At 51.3% G+C, this 19,848-nt stretch overlaps 2 protein-coding genes across 2 annotated transcripts; both read right to left on the bottom strand.

Annotated features, from left to right (window-relative positions):
* Positions 1–7,986: 7,986 nt before the first annotated feature.
* Positions 7,987–9,759, bottom strand: HOXD11 (homeobox D11). The gene is made up of 2 exons (XM_060257018.1): positions 9,069–9,759; positions 7,987–8,238 (listed from the first exon to the last, which is right to left on the bottom strand). Exons 1-2 carry the CDS (start codon positions 9,757–9,759, stop codon positions 8,003–8,005), a joined length of 927 nt encoding a protein of 308 aa, XP_060113001.1. The 3' UTR covers positions 7,987–8,002.
* Positions 9,760–18,012: 8,253 nt separating this feature from the next.
* Positions 18,013–19,345, bottom strand: HOXD12 (homeobox D12). Its single transcript, XM_060257017.1, has 3 exons — positions 19,158–19,345; positions 18,757–19,061; positions 18,013–18,269 (listed from the first exon to the last, which is right to left on the bottom strand). Exons 1-3 carry the CDS (start codon positions 19,328–19,330, stop codon positions 18,028–18,030), a joined length of 720 nt encoding a protein of 239 aa, XP_060113000.1. The 5' UTR covers positions 19,331–19,345; the 3' UTR covers positions 18,013–18,027.
* Positions 19,346–19,848: the final 503 nt, after the last annotated feature.

Genomic DNA, 19,848 nt, shown 5'->3' with positions numbered 1-19,848 from the left:
ACACCCTTTCTCTTACTCTGTCCATGGACAAAAATCCCTTTGCCCGTGAACATGGAGAGACCAGCAAGAGACATTCGTCGGATGTGACGCTGTTCAACTTTCAAAGCTCTCAATATACCGCCCTGACTTCGTCAGAAACTGATCAAGATCCGGCGTTGACTATTCCAAGAAAGAAAGAAAAGGGAAAGATCCGAATTCAACCCTCTCCAATGTGCTGAAACCGACAGTCTTGCACCACCTATGGTGGAAATATTCCAAATATGCTTCCTGAGCAGTCGGATGTTCTCGGTGGTCTCCCTGCTCGGCTACAGCCCTGACTCGCCTTCAAACGCAAGACGCCAGTGAAACAACTGACCGATAGTTTATTTGTTTTCATTAACTATTCCGGTATCTCCCCACTCCATATGGATTTAAAAAGCAAAACAAAACAAAAGGTTCTCCCCGTTTTTAAAGAAGGGGATGATGGCGCACGGGTCACGCTTGCCCTGGAGCTTTTCGCTCCATCTTTATTTCTTTGGGGCCTTGAGGAGATCTCTCCTACAGTCGCGACACCCTCCCGGCTACCCCCCAAGCCAAAACCAGGAACAGCCCAAACACAAACCAACCAACAAACAGCGAATCCTTGAGAAGGCAAAGGCCCCCTCCGGCCGCGAGAGTGGCTCGCCAGAGTGTCACTGGGCCGGCCTGGATTCTTCGAGGGTGACCCCCCAACCACCCCCGATCCCGGCCAAGTCTTTGTTCACTTTCTCCACACCCACAGCCCATTTATTTTATTTTATTTTTCTGAGCCCTGTCGGGGAATCTCGCGGTGGCCATGAGACAGCCCCCCCCCCCCTTTGCAAACCTTATCGCAGCTGTTCAAATACAACATCATGGCCACGTTAAAAAGCTTGCGCCTTTGACGGCCCCCGTCGCCGGCTTCTGTGTTGCCCAAGTGGTTCAAGAGCTTATCTTCCCAATATTCGGGTCCATTTTCCCACCAGCCCCACACTCTAGATTCCAAACCCCCCTTCGAATGGAAGGCTAGATCGGTGTTCTTATCTTGGATGCGGGCTTGTAGTTAAAATACACCCCCCAGGAAGGCGGTGGAGGGAGTGTGAAGAGAGACAGAGGAATTTCGTCTCCCTCTCTCTCTCCCCCCCCCCTCTATTTAAGATCATTATCAGAGCCATTGCTAAGATTTTGTCTGAGCTGGGGAACAAAACAGAAGTAGAGGTCAGGAAGCCTCTTCTTCTTGGGAGGGGGGGGGAATGGCTTTCCCCCCTCCCCATTGTGCCTCCCTGCAATTTCCTCCCACAACCACCGCTCCCTCCCCTCCAAACAAGACGCCAGACAGCCCACTGAGTTTAAAGGAACCCCATAGCATTCGTCCCTAGTCCCTGGACTAATAGCGAGATCTAATCAGGGATTTTATTTCCACCCAACGGCCTCCCATCAGCCTTGTTTACACTTGCGAGAAGTGTCCCAGATATCGCCCAGTGGAGACATCCCTGCTAATTTTGTTTTTTAAAAGTGAATGAAAAAAAATACATATCTTTTATCTTTTGGCTGCAACGTCGCCCAGTTGTAAAGTTAAAACAATGGCCTGGACCTCTGTCCCCTGTGGCATCCCTCGAGTGGGCATTGTTTATGAACTGATTCTGAAACTCAGGCTCTACTGTGCCTGGGTTGCTGCAGGAGATTGGAGCCCCAAGGTATAAATAGCGCAATCCATAATGGTCGGTCCTTTGCTAAATGGATATAAGGTCGCGCTAATACTCTCTAACTCCAAATCGTGACCAATCAACTCCTTTTAAACACTAACTTGAATTCGGCGGGGCAAAGAAAAAGGGATTTGAACTGGGGGTGGGGGCGGGGGAAGAGACAAAAAAGGCGAAATTTTAAAATTTGTTGGACGCGTCTAGAGGTTGAATAAACACCTCTTCGGGGGAAATGAGTTACTTAGACCTTGCCTGTTTAATGCCACGCCAGTTTTCAATCATGTTAAAGATGGAATTGTAGTAATTAACATTAATAAATAAATCAATATTGTGCCATAAACGAGATATACAATCTACATTAACGTAAAGGGCCCTTTCCTCTTTACTGTCCCATATTTTCCCCCCTCTCTCTAACGGGGGTAAGCCCCCCAAAAAGATCCATTTATAACTCGATTACTATTTGCAGTAAAATATACGTTGTCACCTCCCTTTTCCGCCTTAATAAATAATAGAAAATGAAATATGGGAGGCTAAGTCCTTCTTTTTAAAGTTTAATTTTAATCCTTCCTCTTTCTTCAACAGTCTTTCCTCCACATTTTAGTCCCATTGGGATGTGTGTTTGTGTGTGTGTGTTTGTGTTCGTGGGCACACACTTGGTGTTTTTCCTGCCACCCCACTATTTCTATTCCAATTTATTCCCTCTTTTTGTCCAGATTTTAAGGCGTTGTAAGAGGTAGTTCTAGGCGAGGGGAATAATGGTGCAGTTGTCGATCCAGACCGGCGGAGGGAGGAAATATCAAAATTGGCACACCCAATATTGCTCACAAGAGCGGCTGAGCTTGAAAGAAAGAAGCAGAATCCTGGATGCCTTTCGAACAGCTCGCCTTCCGCCATCCATTTAAACCTTTGCTCTAGGCGGTATTTACTAATAGGTCCGTTTTATTTCATGGCATCCCGCTACAGAGCTAGAGAACGGGAAGGTATTCCTTTCAGCCCAGGAAACCAATGTCACGGCTATACTATCTGGTGACTTCCTTTCACCTAACCAATGAATGATTCTTTGCCCTGTGCCTAACACACCTCATACGGAATACTGACAATGTTCATAATAGTTCGGATTTTTGTAAAAAAAAAAAAAGAAAAGAAATAAAAAGGAAAACTTCTTTTAAAAAAGCAACCATCTGTTGGGATTAGCGTCTGCAACACCATCCTACAACCTGGGCGCTTGCAATAGCATGCGGAACCCCGTTCCCTGATCGTTCATTTTGTTGGAGAGCACGTATAGAATAATTCAGCAGTCTCCCTCCCCCTCCTCCCCTCCCCAATGCAGATATTTTTATATGGGGCGTGTATCCATAAAAGTATGTCATAAACAAAATTCTCCGCAGAGGATTCGCGCCTTTGCCTATTGTTTCTCCCCAGTTCTTTGTGTTTGACGGCACCCAGTTCCAAGTTCTGACCGGCGGAGGCTGCCCGCGGCCCAGTTGGATGTCTTAGGGTGGGCGTCTTTTACACCCTCGGATCATTAGAAACGCTGGGCCAGCCGAGTCTTAAAATGTATGGAATCGCTCCTGCCAGTCTCAGGTATAGATCTGAAAATATCCCTCCAGCGGTTCTTTCTTAGGCTCATATCAAGACAGCAAAAACAGAGACTGCACCGATTTCAACCTCTTCGACTGGTAGGTGACAGTGGTCAAAAGGTCTCAGATACCGCCCAATGGAGACATTCCTTCGAATTTTTAAAAACGAATATATGTTTTATCTTTGGCAGTAACATCAACCATCTTTTTACTTACTAGCCAAAAGGAATTTGAGAATTGTTTCGAGAAAGAGACAGAAATAACTGATATCTATGATTCCCCCCCCCCCCCCAAAAAAAATCAAATGACCGAATGTCCACCGACCCCAAAGAGAGACAAAGCCAACATTTTGAATATATATGCATGTATGTATACACAGAGTATGTATATGCGTGTATTATGCATGCGTATCCATCCATCCATCCATCCATCCATACTAAGCTCTTTGTATGGTTCTGAACACGCAGAAGAGAATTCCACCCTCCCCCCGCCCCGGTTTTTAAAAAATCGGTTCTGTGACCATATATGCATGGGATATACGAAATGTTTCTCAGAAAGCACCCTTTTTTCGCCTAGTGTTGATCTGAGGTTCTTTTACACCCGCAAGCATCCCGTTCAAATCCTGACACTCCAAGCCTACACCGACAGCAGAGCGGACAAACAACGCCCCTGCGAATATTCCACCACAACCACACATTGCTGGACCAACACCTTTGTATAAATAACATAAGAGTCGGGTAAGTTTAAGAAAAGAAAAGAAACACACACACACACACACACACACACAAATCGGCATAATTTTATCATGGGAAGTCTGTGAATTTAAAAGAAAGACCAAGATACCTCCCCCCAGCCCCCGCAATTTTCCTTATTTGGTCTCAAAATAGATTCAAATTAAACCGTAGCGTTCATGATGCATTTGAACTAGCAGAATATTGCGTTGTTTATCCTTCAGTATCTGGAATTTTGTCTGGAGTCGCCCTCCTATTTATTGCGGACGGGGAAGTCTATTCGAGGTAACTGGAGTAACAATGAACTTCTAAAAAGAACCCGCACCAACCTCTGGAAAACAAAGTCTGGGAGACTAATTTCCTAGGAATGACTTTGAATGTGTCTAGTAGATTGGACCACATGCCTAATGATCAGTGGCTATTTCTAGGATGGTAGAGAGCGGTTAAACTCTACCTTGGACCAATTTTTAAACATTTATTCTTCGGAACGAGTCCTTGGGAAGGACCGAAATTGTTGAGAACATTGGAAGACGAAATTCCTCAAACGACCTTCTCCTTTAATCATCATCATAATCATAATTGGAGTGTCCTTTAAAAGACTATATATTTCTGTTCTTTCAACGGACAGTCAAATCTCGTTTCTCCATCGCGATTCAAAGGGACGAAACCACTCTCATATTTTTTTTAAATAAGTGTTTTTTTCCTCTGGTCCATAGAGCTTTCTTTAGAGAAATTGTTGCCCCTGGTTTTAGCACCCCGACTCAGCTATCGATTTCGTAATTAACAACAACAGCGAAAAAATCCTCGCTACATTTTGTAAAATTGTGTTATCCGCTTGCATTCGCCTGAAAACCTGATAGAACATTCTAAAGACGAACTAGAGAGATTTATATTCGTTGGATGTTACTCTAACACTTTCAAAAGAAACAATTAGAAGTCCATTCGGCTGAGGAAATTTAAGAGATAAACTAACTCCTCTTTAAAATAATAAACTTTTTGGTTGTTGTTTTTTTTTTAATCTTGTGTTCCATATGGTAAAATATCAAGATCTTCTTTAAAAATAAAATACGTCTTGATCATGTCACGGCTGTGAGTTACTTGTTTAATAAATCTTGTTTATGCTTTATTTTCTCATTTCCCAAGCCCTGAAATCTTATAGTTGCTTATATATTAGGAATTTTATTGGTAGCAGTATTATTAGGGAGGAAATACGCTTGGAGCTGCAAGACAATTATGCATTCTGGAATATTGGCGCGCCCTCTTGTGGAATTTAGCTGCAAAGCACAAGGAGATTTTTCAATCTTTCTGCTCTATTCTTCTTTTATTTTGATCCCACTGTTTTGTTCTTCAAAAAAAATACGGAAGAAGATGGGACACATATAAATGAATAACAATTAGAAAGAATAAATATGTATTGGTGTTGTTCTATCCTATTTTATCCTAAAAAGTCAGAATATGTCTGACACTTTCATGTCTGGCGTGGAAATGTCATTCCGGAGGATTTAATCAATTACAAATTCTGCAGATAGATCTAGGCGCAGATATTTGACAAATAGAGCAGAGATCTGCTTTTTCACGTGATAGCTGAAAGTCTTCGATAACCTCAGGATCTTATTTCTCAAGCAGAGGAAATTTTACTGTGTTTACAAAAAGAAAAGGAATCTATATTTTCTGTAGTTCCTCTGGAAAGCAAATAACATTTTTGATCTAAACCACATCCTGTGGTAGAATTTCTATTAATAGAATAGGATTGCAACCCTTATAAATATATATACTATTATTATTACTCATTATATTATTATTATTACTCATCTGATGCCCTTATTCAGATCACCCGGGTGAATTAATAGGAAAGGGTAATTTTTCGGGGAGAGAAATAATGGGTTGTGCTTTTTCAGCAACAAAAGGATGTTTTCTAAAAAGAAAAGAAATTAGTTTCTAAAGGGGGGCAAATACAGAAAGGGTGACCCTCCCCCCCAATAAATAGGCAATTTCTGCTGCGGGAATGACCTGCAAAGATAATTCTAGGAAAGGCTCTATCAACATCAGGAAGGGTTATGAATCCGTTGATGTGGATCGCTCTGCAGTCAGAAGCGTGTTTGTGTGTGTGCGGGCGTGTGTGGTGAGTGTGCGGGCGGGCGGTGTATGCCTGCGTGTGTGTGCGAGAGAGAGAGAGACGGAGAGAGGGGAGGGGAAAGCGGGGAGTGAGAAACGGGGGAAAAGAGGGAAAGAGACTGGGTGGTGGCTGAAAATCAGAGAGGAACCTTTCGCGCTCCTAATTATTCAGAAAGGTTAAAGGTGACGACCTTGACGTTTTGGAAGTTCAAAGGCAGAGGCTTATGCTTTTCTGGCTTCAGGTTTTCAAATTTTAAATTTTGCGCCCTGCTTGTCTAGAGTTGGGTAGGTTAAGGTTTAATCCGCATATTGTCTCTTCGCACTCCGCTTTGGTGTTTAAACGGGCGCAAACGGAATGAGAGTCTCTTCCATTTTGTTTTTTAAAAACCAGATCTGCTTCTTCACTTCTTTACTGCTCATTGCGGAAAATCATTCCCTCCCTCTCTCTCTCTCTCTCTCTCACTTTGGCCTACCATAAGGTGTATAATATAGCCCAATTAAGCTGTTTAGACCCTGGGCTTTTATGGTGTTGTCTAGACAGTTCAAGGTTTTGTAAACAGCTCGGCCAGGGCAGACAACAACAAGCGGAGAGAAGGACCCCCATCGAATTCTTCGTACCGATTTTATTATTTTTTCAAAAAAGTTGGCAGCTAGGCTGGCCTCCCTCTTCAAGTGGACACTTCCATTTTTGCTCCTATGTGTTGTAGACTTGGCCTGGCCAGAAATGACTTCCAAAACACCCCCTATTTTAGTCATTCCCCCCTCTCGCATATAAATAGGTCGCGTTCCTTAAGGAGAAGTTTGGGGACCTACTAAAAATGGACAAAGTTCACAATTTTGGGAGGAAACATTAGAAAAGAACGGGAATTTTTTTTTTTTTTAATGAACCGTCTTATCCGGAAACCATCTAGACAAAATTAAGGCATTTTTAATGTCCCTGAGTCGCACTGGAAGCACGTGCTTGGGTCAAGGGCGCTTGGAGTGGAACCTATTCCTCCTTTCCCAAGTTGTGGCGCGCAAAGGTCTCAAACATGGAAGGCGAGCGGGCAGCCATGTTGGGTTTCTCCTAAACTGGGCAGCTTCGAAGCTGAGGGTCTTTCAAGCCGGCGATTATTCGGACTGGAGGCCCGAACCACCGGCTTCTAGAAAAGTCTAGAAAAGCAAAACTCTGCTGTCAGCCCATGGGCACCATCAGGGACACGGTTAGGATTCTTCCAATATGGCTTTGCTGAGAATGCAAACGGAAAATACAAGTCCAACTTTTCTAGCAACCGTTTATTCACACCAACAAGACAGTGTCCCATGCTTTTCATATGGCAACAGCAACAGAGGCATATCTATACAGGAGTATAGATATATATATATAGAGAGAGAGATCGCATATACATGACCACCTTTTTCAACAAATCTGTCAGAACGGGTATTCCTAATTTAAAAAAATGGCACCACCAGGAACGGGCGACAGAGACGCTTGTGTTTAACCCCATTTTTTTTTTTTTAAAAAAAAAAAAACCCAAACAAAACCAAAACAACTTCCATCTACATTTGAGGCGCGCTGGTCTCAGCCAGCCAAAAGGGAGAGGGGAAAGAACATCGTAAGTGGTTTAAAACAAAAATCAAGAAAATTGACTTTTTTTGGATTTACCCAGTTTCCCCTCAGAAGAAATCAGCTCCGTCAAGTCCTGGGCCATCTCCAGTAGACGAGGAGGGGTTGGAGGAATCAACGTTGCTGAACATGAGCAAAATGGAACCCGTGATGTCCGCAGGGTGGCTGTCCCAGAACCCTCTGGGTTTTCCAAACTCCTCGGGCAGGTTTGCACCGAGAGAGGCGATCTTTCCTGCCCAGCCATCCCGCCGCCCCCCCAAGTTCGTTCTCTCAAAACAAGGGATTCCCAGTGAAATACTGCAGTCGGTCTCTGTTCAGTTTCTTTTCTTTCATCCTTCGGTTTTGGAACCATATTTTCACTTGTCGATCCGTCAAGTTCAACATCCTGGACAACTGGAGTCTTTTCTCTTTGTTAATGTACACGTTGAAGAAAAACTCCCGTTCGAGTTCCCGGATTTGGTACTTGGTGTAAGGGCATCGCTTTTTCCGGGAGCGTTGAGGAACTGCTGGACAGTTGAGGGGTGGGTGGGTTGTGAAGGGGGAAAAAGAAACAGAAAAAGAGAATCTGACCCGACCTGTTCCAGTTAAAAACCAAAACCCTCCAGAATAGGATCTATATTCAACATCTTCATTAGGGCAACGTCAATGGCTAGAAAGCTGGTTGTTACCCCCCAAGAGGTCTGAGAACACCCAGAGAGCTCCGCCATCACTTTAGATAACTTTGTACCCAACTGGTTGGTGTCAAAGAAACCCCATCATTTCTCTTTAAATTGGTGTATAGTTTAAAGCAATTACAGAAAAAGAACTTTTAAAATAAATAAATAAATAAAATGTTTGACGAACGTTTCTTCCAAGGCACCTTCTCCCCACTTCACTCCCACCTTTGCAGACTGGAGCTTCGTTTCACAAGGAAAGGGGGTTTCTATCTTCCTGTTTTAGAAGGACCCCTCCCTCTCCCTCCCAAAAAAACCACAACCGAGGCTCCCGGTCAACCATTTTGCCACAATTCCTAACCCCCTCCAAAGGATACCTTTTGAAGCCCACCTCGATGACTTTCCTATCGTAAACCGGCTTTACAGGGCAAAAGGAAACCGGATCGGATCTATAAAAGCGCTTTGGGTGCTTATAAAACGGCACGTAAAAAAAGAAAAAGAAAACAGGAACCACAGCGTGCGGGGATTGACAACGCGGTGGCCCGATGGCCCGCGGGGGTTCCCCTCCACCTCCGTCCCCCCCTTCCCTGTCCGGAGCTCCCCCTTCCCTCCGCACCCCCCCCCCGCATTATCCCGCCAGCAGCGCCCAACTCCAGTCCGCGGCCCCTTCCACCCCGCCCTACCTGAAGCATTGCTGCTCTTCTCCGCCCCGGCGGGGGACTCGGCGCTGCCCGGGCCGGCGGCGGCTGCGGGAGGGGCCTGCTTCTTCTCCGGGCCGGGGAGGGGCGAGGCTTTGCCACAAGTGCCGCTGGGGGGCTTGAGGTCTCCGGGCTCCGGGCCCGCCTGCTCCGCCCCGGCGGCTGCGGCGTGGCCTGTCTCGTAGAACTGGTCGAAGCCCTGCGGGAGAATCCCGTTCCTCCCCACCGCGTTGTAGAAGGAGGAGGCGGCAGCGGCCGCAGCGGCGGCGGCGGCGGCTGCCCCGGGGTGGGCGCCGCAGCCGGGCTCGCCCTTGAAGAGCACGTCGGGGCGGCGGGCGGGCGGCGACAGGAAGTCCCGGCCGGCCATCACCTCCTCGTAGTAGGCGGAGGGCGCGTAGGGGGCCCCTCTGTAGGGCCACTTGCCGGCCCCCCCGCCGCCGCCCCCATAGTCCCGGAAGGCCGCCACGTCGCGGGCGGGCGGCAGGCTGGAGGCGTAGGGGAAGGCCACCTGGCAGGAGGGCGACTGCGGCAGGAACGGCGGCGGCGGCGCCTTGTTGGGGAAGTCCGAGGGCGACACGTAGTAGGCGGCGGCGGCGGCGCAGCCCGGCAGATACATGCCGGAGGAGGAAGCGGCGGCGGCGGCGTGTCTGCCGCAGTCGTCGAAGTCGCTGCTCATGCCGCCCGGGGGGGCCGCTGCCTGGGGCGGGCGTCCGGCGGGCAGCAGCAGCGGCGGCGTCGGCGTGGTGGGCAGGAGAGGCGAGCACCCCGGCGCCCGCGGAGCCCCATCTAGCTGCGCGCCAGGCTGCGGGCAGGAGCAGCGGCCGCGGCGCAGGCGAAGGGGGGAAAAATCCCACCGCGCGCTGACGTGCGATTCATCTTGATTGATTCCGAGCTGGTAATTTGGGTCACGTGACGGGAGGGCGACGGAGGCGAAGAAGGAGAAGAAGAAGAAGAAATGCCCTGATATCTATATCGGCCCTCCGCCTGCCGCCTCGCTGCCCAGAGCGCTTCCCTGGAGCCGCCTCCCCGCGCCCGCCGCCGCCGCCTCCGCCGCTCGCCAGCCCTCCGCCGCGCCTTTGGAGGAGTGGGACCGTCGCCAGCGCTTCTCTCCTCTCCTCTTCTCCCACCCCCCTCAGCCTCCCGCTTCCCCTCCGCCCCCCTCTCCCCCCCCTTCCCAACTGGTGATGAGCTATAGGTAGGGCGGCGAATCACCTGGGAATGCCCCCCCCCCCCGCGCCTTACTCCACATGCCTCTATAACGCCCTACGACAAACGCTCAGCCCCATCTCCAAAAGAAAAAGAGAGAGATTCCCATCGCGAAGGGGCGCCCGCACCGCCGGCCCCTCTTGTCACGCATTACCAGGGCATCGCTGGATGCGAGGGAAGCCAAGAGACACCGGAAATGCGGTCGGGGGGAAACCTGGAGGGCGGGAAGGTGCAAGAGAGCCGGAGAGCTCCAAGCCAAGTCCTCTCCACCCCCGAGTCGACCACTGGTCAGAGCATCATTGCTCTTGAGGAATAGAGGAGGAGGACTTGTTGCAGCTCGCACGCATCCACCGCCAGGATCCCGGGTGTGTGTGTGTAAGTGTGTGTGTGAGAGAGATGCTTCCCTGAGCCAAGCTAAGGTCTCTTTCTACCTCCTCACTTGGGAGCAGAGTCTCCCCACCGTCACAGATCCGGCCCCAGCAATCTTTCCTATGGTTTCTTCCAACGCTTTGGCTCAATACTCTCCTTTCCCTAGGTAACCAACGATGGACATTTCCCCAGAAAGATCATGCCCGCAGCCTCTGTACCAATCCTGCTTTTCACCCGTCCCGGATGGCCCAACTTGTGAGTTGCATCAGATATGTCGTATATCAGATATTAACCGAACAGAACAGCAGTTTCCTTGTGGAAAATGCCGGATTCCAACCCTGAGAGGCGCATCTCTCCCGCCCACTCTCCGCCGGGCGGCTCGCCCAGCTAGCGGATCACCAATGTCATTTGAAGGAGAAAAGCATATCTATGTTCTCAGATCCCCCCAAAACACAACAGACGCACACCGTTTTGTCCTAAGATCTCGGCTGTGTGTTTCCCAGTGGCCTTTTAAAACATTTCTTCTTCTAAAAATACACACATCCCAGGCGCAAGAAACCAGAGAGGGGGAAACAAAACAAACCACTGTAAGGCACAGAGAGAGAAAGAGAGAGACAGAATTTCGAGGAAACCCAGCGAAGAAGAAAACAAAAATCCCTTCGGAAAACATGAAACATGCCAAGGTCTCCGAGAGAGTCCATTCGGTTCTTGGCCCGGCCACAGTGCAATGTCAAGTTTATCCAGCCGACGCTCCTTCTACCGGCTACCGAGGACGCCTTTCAGTGCCAAACATGTTTTCTCAAGACAACGAGCTGGAAAGAAATCCAAGTTTCGCCCTCCCACTCCGAGAACTAATCTTAAAGTCACATTAAGCCAGCATATTTTCACAATTGTCTACAGCGAGCATATTTTCAGAATTGCCCATGACCTTGTCTTTAAAGAGCGAGGCCTTAGATACATGATTTTCGAAGGGGAAATCGAAAGAAGAGACCGGGGCGAAAGTCACGGCACCGCAAGCTTGCCACTCACTACACAACACAATTAATCCGCTGGCCCGCGACACTGCAGAGGGGTCGGATCCCCTGACAAACTTGCCCACGCTATGCCCCAAATCGCATTGCATTCTCCGGGTCTATAGCGGGAAACAGGATTGGCTCGCCGGCTTGTACTGACGCCCACGGCTTAATTATATGAACATATTATATATAGTTTAATAAGCCACACTCTGCAGGGAGTCAGCGACAGAAATGGCTGTGGTTTTATCCTATCATGTTTCATTACGTGCCATAGACACATAGCCTTTTGCAACCACAGATAAAACTATTGGATATTCCCAACATAAACCCAGGCGTGACTCCGGAGTAGCAGAGACCCGGCCATTGACTGCAAAGATATTCAGAACGCGGAAAGCGCCTTGACTGGCATCCGCCATGACCACCCCATCGGATTCATTGTGCAGAACTCGAGGCAGGAAGCCGAGAGGGCAGCTCTGTTAACTGGCACAAACATCCTCGCCTCTTTGCCTGGACTACGCCTCCAGATAAGTCTCTTTTCTGGCTTGGTCAAGGGAAGGAACCAAGCGAACCCCACTGCGTCCAAACGCAAATGTCCCGCATTGGGCTGCGCTCGCCGTCTCTGGGCTGGGCGCCATGAACGCCACGCGCAAGAACCCACCACGCACCAGCGCCATCAGAGCCCACCAGTAAAAAAAAACAACAAACCAACCAGGCACCAACAATGAGCAACAGCCGCACGAAACAGGCAAAAAAAAAAAAAAATACTCGATCCCCTCCTCTGTTAGTGAACACCCAGGTTTGGGTTTTGCTGCAACGAATGGACCTCCCTCCCTCCTTCCCTCCCTCCCCAAAGTCGACTGCGCAGCTAAAATGGCTTCTGCGCTTCCTCTCGCCATTGGGGGTGGGGGGGAGGCAAAGACCTTCGTTTGGATGGTGCCTTCCAGGGTCCTCGAGACCAAGCAGAGCAATGATCTTGCAGGACAACAGACAAGCCCACCACCCTTCTCTTCCCTCCTTTCTCGTCTCCCACCCATCTCACCCCCCCCCCGCCCCACACACACACAGGAAACCCTCAGCCAGGTCCTCGCCAGCACCGCCATCGACGCTTCTCCCCCGCAGAACCCTTCCGCAGCGACCACAGCTTCGGACCAGAGTCCATCGGTTGCCATTTTTCAAGTTCAAGGACACCACGACCGCTGGCTCCCGGCTGAAGAACCAACCCCAAGATTTTTTGGCAAGAGACCCCCCCTCCCCACGCTCGTCCGAGACCCCCCGCTGGGGTTTCCTTGGCCAAAGGCACACTTTGGACACGTCCGGTTTCTAGAGCTTTCCCTCCTTGGCCTAAGAGAGCCATCCTAAACGGAGTTATGCCCTTCTAAACCCTTTGGCTTGGACGGGTTTAGAAAGGCTGTAGCTTCACTGAGAATGGTTCTGGGAGATCTTAGCAGGCTCTTTTTCCACGCTAGCCACAGATCCCCTGATCCCACGCATGAGACGCATCCCACCGAACAAAGCTGCCCAAAGCACAATAAATGCCATGACTTTACCGTTTGCCGTCTTGCAAGCGCCGCGGTCCTTGCCTCCAGCCATAAGCGAGGATTCCAGTCCAAGTGGCAGTTCCAAAAAACCTTTGGTGGGAAATTAGGACGATCCGCATAAGTCTCGGGAGGAGGTAGAACGAAGGGGGGGGGCGGGAGCCGTGGAGAGAGAAATGATCCCAGGTCCTGGCTAGAGAAGTTGCGGTATTTTGTGCCACCCAAGATAAGACACTAACTTGACCTTAACTTTGTTATGGCGCCTCCAGTATCTGGAGAACGTGAGCAGACGCTGTCTGGCAGCTCTCGTAAAAACTGACTGGAGAAGAGATTCGGAGTCATTTCATTTATGGCCACGACAGTGCTGCAAGAAAGCTTTTTTTCTCCCCCCCTCCCTGCCAAACTTTAATTATTTATGCTCTTTTAGGAAACACAAAAGCGACCGGAGCCATTTAAAACAATCAGAGGGGACGGTCCTTTTTGCCTTATCAAACTCGCAGGCATGGTTGAAGCGCCTCCGCTTAGCCTATCAGAGAAGAGGACGGGTCCCCAACGCCAGCAAGAAGCGGGTTTGGGGCTGACTGGCGAAGGAAGATCGATGGCCAAATATGTGTCACTAATGAAGCGCTACAGGCATGTCCGGGTGTGATTGTGTGTGTGTGTGTGTGTAAGCGCAAGAGAGAGAGAGAGGTCGTGTTCATATCTACACACATAGGACACACAAAATCACAACGTCTTTCTCTCTCTCTCTCTGTCACACACACACACACTCATACACACACGTGAGAGCTATCTATGCCTCCATTAGGATCATAGCCAGTGGCAACGTTCGATCCCCATGTCTTTCTTTCTCTGTCTGCCTGGGGAAATGATGCAATGCCCCCCTCACCTTCTCTAGGGCTGGGATCCCAACCCCTGCGACTCAGAAACACGTTCCAGAACGATGGACGGGGATTTATTTCTAAACCAGAGAATCTGAAGCCCCAAACCTGGTGCGAATCCATTCAAAATCCTTTTTAAAAATGGTTCCTGCAACCCGACAGGCTGTTAATGGCATCCACAGATACGCCTTTGTCGGTAGCCTTCGGTATGTCTGGTTCAAGCACTTTTGCTCGCAGTAAACACAGGAACATTCCCACCTCTCCCCGCCCCCCCGTCACCCCCTCTTATGAGTTGCAATCGCGCATGATGTAGATACACTGATCCTAAACAATAAGCTAAAGGAGCTTCGGTTTGCTAGTCTGCATTTTCGTAGATACACCTATAGCAGCCACCCGCAAGAGCTGACCACCCCCACCCCGGAACAGGACTCCTTCTCGAAACATCTCTTTGTCTCCTACCCTGCTCTACAACAATTCTGGCAGCCCAATCTTGCCTGACCCTACTCAGCAGTAAGTCCCACTGTGTCCGACGAGGCTTGCTCCCAGGTAACCGTGCACAGGATTGAGCCCTAAGCGGAGCCACGTTCTCTGCAGGGATTTTGTGTTTGTGCGCTTCAGGGTGAACTGGTTTTTGAACAGGGGTGAAGCGTTCAGCCAGGACTATGTACTTGGGTGACGTAATCAAAACATAGGAGAGCATCCATGTACACCCTCGGTGAAGTTTCCGATGTCCTCTGGCTCCCTTTCTCCTTTCCCGTCTTCCCCCCTCCCCCCCCCCGAGGTATTGCTTCCCACACCTATAACGACTGCATTAGCTACAAGCTCTCCAGAACCCAAGCGAACACACGCCATTCTGTGTTCAGCCGTGCTGCGATTTAGAAAACTCTGGTTTAATCCAATCGTTGAAAGCAAAAACAGCAGCAGCAAAATGAATTCCGTAACCCGCCCCCCCCCCCCCCAAAAAAAAGGGATCCAGACTACCGTTTCCTTTTTTGGTTTCGGCTTGGGTTGGGGAATCCTTATTTGGAAACTGAACCGCCGACACATCCCACCCAGAACGGCCAAATGAGAAACCGAAGTGGTTTGTTCCGGGGATTAATTCTTGCAAATAAATCCAGGCTAACTTTAGTTGTCAATATTTATTTATTTCCGCTGATTATTATTTTTTTTAAAAAAAAAAAAATCGCCCCCTTTTGATTCTCGAAGCTCTGTCGTGGAAGAAGAAAATGAGAAAGGGGGGGCGGGGAACCCCGGGCGATTCTAGTCCTAGTCAGCCGTCGCCCTTGGAAAAAATCCCCTCTTTCCTACCGCCTTCCTTTAGTATTTTGAGGCCTCCTGAGCTATTTGTCATAGATATATAGATAATTATTTAGAAAATAACAAAGGGAAAAGATTCATTCTCGAACAGCGTTTGCAGAAGAGCCGTCGCCCGCTTTGGAAATGCGGATTGCTTCTTGCGCCGGTTTATGTTTCACTGGAATACTGTTCTGCGGTTGTCAATTTATTGTACGAACTTGGTGGTGATACCTTGAATGGATATGTGGAATTGCATTTTTTTAAAGGTATGAAATAACAACACGAACGGCGACAGTGCTTATGGGAGCTGCCGTTAAACGACTTACATTGACTATTTTAAAATCAAACCAAAACCAAAACCTGGGTTTCAAAATTGCATTTGAGAGAATATACCTTTTTTTAAAGCAATATTTCCATTTGTACAAAACCCGGTAAAGTATATAAACCTCGTCTCCATTTTATTTATTTTTCTTTGCACAGATTGCGCACACCATTCTCCGCCTTTTAAAGACTGGAGAGCTCTCCAAAAGCGAATCATTCTTCTCTCGATCCTAGAGGAACTTTGGAGAAAAATCGAATTTCAGGGAAATGACCGACATTTCCATCTTAAGCCGACGCTATTTTGTTTTTAAATTTACAGTATTTGATTTACAAAACATCCACCCACCCATTACACCCGGCACCAACATTACAGTATCCCAAACTAAAAAACCAAACCAAAACATCCCTCAAAACCCAGTCCAGTTGGCTTCTGTGGACCCACAATGGAAATCCATTCCCAATTATCTCCGTGTTTACCGGATTGTTTCTCCCTCCCCCCTCCTTTGTGCTTAAAGCTGGGGGGGGCTGGGAGGGGGTGGAGGAGGAGGCCTCCCTTTGTGCCCCTCTGTCGCTTTTGGGCAAGGCCAAAGTCAAGCAGAAACCCGAAGGCCTCTGGGCAGGCCGCACAGCCAAGGGCAACCATGAAAGGCGAGGCGAAGTTGCAGCCCAACAAATGGCGGGAGGCCGACCCAGGCGGGGAGGCGAGGAAGCCCAGACTGCTTGCTGGGGAGGGGGTGGAGGAGTCGTCCTGTTGGAGGGCGGCCAGAGAGCCCGGGAGTGGGGGCGTCGTCGGCCCTTGCAGGAGAAAGAGGGCTCCCCTCGGCCTGCGACGGAGACGCTTTCTGCTTCCAGCTTCTTCTTCTTCCCCCCTCGCTGGACTGGAGGGGTTTGCCGAGGGAGGGGGCGATCCTGGCCGTGGCTTCCTTCCTGGCACCCACAAAAACAAAGGGAAACAAAAGAAACACCGACTTCTCTGCCCCCGGCTCCTTCCCTTCTAGGGCAGCGGGCACACCAGGCAGGGCGAGCCTTCCTTTGGGGAAGAGAGGTGTAGAAGAGACGGTCGAAAGGAAGCAACCGAGGGACAAGGGCCCCTGACCGGTTTTTCCACAAACAGAAGCGTCTTCAACTGCCCCCCCCCCCCGAACTACGGAGCTCTGGACACTTTGGGGGTAGGCCGTGGGCGGGATTACTGTCCTAGGAGTGTCTGGCACCTTAGCTGGACTTGCAGCCAAGGAAACCCACCTAGGACAGGCATGGAAGAATTTCTGCAGCCCCCAGTCTCCCTAGCTTTGGGGAGAGATGCAGAAACCCTAACGCTTAACTAGCTGTCTTTCCTGGTAGAGATTTCTCTCTGTCTCTGTCTCTTTGTTTCTCTCTTTCTGTCTCTGTTCCAACACTCTGTCTCTCTGTCGCTGTCTGTCTGTCTGTCTCTCTCTCACTCACACACACACCGGCTTCAGAACAGAGATTTTTCTTTTCTTTTTTGACAGCAACTGAAAATACTGGGCCGGAGGTCGATAGCTCATACCCAAATCTCAGGCAAGGCGTCCAGACCGGAGTGGGAATTGGGGCGAGGCCACTGGGGCAGATTCGACTCCATCTCCTTTCCCGATGCCCTTGAAGGGCAGCGAAGGCCGCCAGAGACCTCGCCCTTCGTGGACATTCGTTCTCTTGTTAAAAAACAAAGGAAGAGAGGGAGAGAGAAATGGAAGATGTCGTCTGCTGTCTAAGAACGTGTATATATATTTTAAATTCGTGGCATTCTCCCTCGCCGACTCTTGCAGAGACACGCTGGGTCTCAAGAGCGCCCCCCCCTCCTCCAGACTCCACAGACCAAGACGTGTCCCTGGCGGTGGAGGAGGCCGGACAGAGCTTTACCTGCAATTCTGCGACCTCCTCCACCGAGCGTCTCCTCGCCCCGGCCTGGAGCTGCCCAAAAGCGGCGCGGGGAAGAAGAAACGGACCTCCCGTCTCCTCCAAGCTCCAGGCGGTGAGGAGGGGTGTCCGGTTGTTGTTGTTTAAAGCAAAGTGGAGGAGGGGAGACTCGCTTCCCTTTCGTCCATTTCTGGGGTGGGGACTCCCCCCCCTTCGGCTAAAAGAGAAGCCTTTGGCCATATTCCCAAGTCCCAAAAGGTGCGGTTGGGAAAGCGGCGCGTCCGGAGGGGCTCTCTTTGGCGACCCCCCTCTGCCTTTTCTCTCCCTCTCCGTCCCCCTCCCCTTCCCGCTTAGCCCTGCGGGAGCAAAGCCAGAGGCAAGTTCATGATTGACCGCGCCAGGCCTTCCCCGCCCCTTGGCTGCGCCCCCGCCCCGGCCGGCGTGGCTAGTAGAGGGCGAGCGCCTGCTCGCGCATCCCCACCCGCTTCTTCTTCATGCGCCGGTTCTGGAACCAGATCTTGACTTGCTGGTCGCTCAGGTGGAGCCGCTGGGAGAGCTCCTTCCGCTTCTGCCGGTTGATGAACTCGTGGCGGACGAACTCGCTCTCCAGCGCGGCGATCTGCTGCTTGGTGTAGGGCTTGCGCTTCTTCCGCGACCTCCCCGCAGTGGGGCACCAGGGCGGCAGGCCTGCAAGAGACAGGGCGAGAGACAGGGTCGGGGAGGGGGAGACTGGGCCGGTGGGCCTCTCTCTCGCGCGCGCTCTTGGGGGCCGCGAGGACCAGCCGCATGCAAGAAGGGAAAGGGAAGGACCGGGAAGGAGAGGAGAGCTCTGCGCGGGCGCAAGAACGGGAACCTCCGGGGAAGTTTCGGGGTCTAATGGTGCCCAGATGGAAGCTGCGCTCTTCCTGAGGAGTGAGCGCCCCTGAAGCTGGCGGGCTTACTCTCGAGTAAAGGGGACCGGGACGCGAGGCTCCTGAGCCCTCCTCGACAGCCTCGCAGCTTCCCAAGTGGGACTCCAGCTGCCGCCTGGCTGGGAGAACTAGGGAGGCCCCGCTGAGCTCCGGTGGCGGCTGCTTGGCCTCGGGTCCTCGGCAGGGCCGCTCTCCGGAAGGGGCGGTGGTGGGGGGTTGGTCGGTGGCCTCGGCAGCGGCATGCAGCGACCCCCTCTCCCTACCGTCTTGCAGCGCGGCTCTGTGGCTGAAGTGGGCGGCGGCGTGCGGCTGCAGTGTCACGTTCAAGTTGATGGTCTGCTGCTGCTTCAGGTCCTCCTTCAAGCCCTCGGCGCCCGCCTCCGCCTCCAGGAGAGCGCCCGGCTCGTAGCTGAGCCCCTTGGCCGGAGACGGAGGTAGACCCCTGCTGCTGCTGGGCTGGCTGGGCGCGCCCTCTCGGCTTGGCCTCCTGCGCTCCGCCTTGGAAGCGCCCTCGTGGGCCTCGTACTTGGCGCGGCCGCCTTCCAGAGCCCCTTTGTGGACGCCGCCGCTGCCGGGGTGGAGGAGGAGGGGAAGGTAAGGCGGCGGCGGCGGCGGCTGCGGCGAGGAGGAGGCTGCAGGAGCGCCGAAAGCATGGCTGGCGGGCGGGCTCCAGGCTAGGGAGGTGCGGGGGAAGGAGAGGGCCGGCAAGGAGGTCGCCGCCAGCTGGTGGCTCCCGTTGGTCCGCAGGTTGGGGATGTAGAAGGAGTCGGCGGTAGCGGCGGGCAGGTTCAGGAGGGAGCTCACGTAGGCCGGCCGGCAGAGGCTGCGGTCGCACATTTCCAACCCCGAGAGCTGCAGCTGGTCCGGCCTCGGCGGCGCCGCACTTTAATCGCGACAGGGAATCAGCCCCAAAAGTCCCCACCGATTGGGCGAGGACGGGGGGCCGCCGCGGATCCTTCCCCAAAAGCCACCATCTCCAGCGCCCCTCCAGCTCTCAGCCAATGAGCCGGCTGCTGGGGCCAGAAGGAGCTGGGGAGAACTTCTGGAAAGATGGAGAGAGAGAGAGAGACTCAAGGCATGGGGAAGGGGAGGGAAGGAGCCACCAGGGCAACTGGGGGGGGGGGGAGAAAGGGAGGCCCTCGTGGTGGTTTCAGAAGACCCCCTCCTCCCTTTCCTCTCCCCCGCTTCAAGCCTTCAACCTTCATGATGGCGCCGCTTCCTGCCCCTTTCCTGCCAACGTCGATGAAGACCGGACCTACATTTTCTGCCTCCATAATGGCTTCCCGCATCGTCCCGCATTGTTCCAAGAGTTCCCTAAGTCCCTCTGTACGTGCGCGGGACACCCGGGCTGCGCC

The sequence above is a fragment of the Heteronotia binoei genome, chromosome 16 (genome assembly GCF_032191835.1).
Source record: "Heteronotia binoei isolate CCM8104 ecotype False Entrance Well chromosome 16, APGP_CSIRO_Hbin_v1, whole genome shotgun sequence".
NCBI lineage: Eukaryota > Metazoa > Chordata > Lepidosauria > Squamata > Gekkonidae > Heteronotia > Heteronotia binoei.
The sequence above is the reverse complement of the archived record's forward strand: the minus strand, read 5'-3'. Positions and strand labels throughout refer to the sequence as shown.

Bases quoted from the DNA above. Each gene is read 5' to 3' on its own strand.
- HOXD11 (XM_060257018.1), bottom strand. From the start codon at position 9,759: ATGAGCAGCGACTTCGACGACTGCGGCAGACACGCCGCCGCCGCCGCT. The intron at 8,239-9,068 runs GTAGGGCGGGGT...TCAACTGTCCAG, and splicing joins GAAGAGCAGCAATGCTTCAG to CAGTTCCTCAACGCTCCCGG.
- HOXD12 (XM_060257017.1), bottom strand. From the start codon at position 19,330: ATGTGCGACCGCAGCCTCTGCCGGCCGGCCTACGTGAGCTCCCTCCTG. The intron at 19,062-19,157 runs GCCCGCCAGCCA...CCACCCCGGCAG, and splicing joins ACCTCCCTAGCCTGGAGCCC to CGGCGGCGTCCACAAAGGGG. The intron at 18,270-18,756 runs GTAGGGAGAGGG...TGTCTCTTGCAG, and splicing joins CAGAGCCGCGCTGCAAGACG to GCCTGCCGCCCTGGTGCCCC.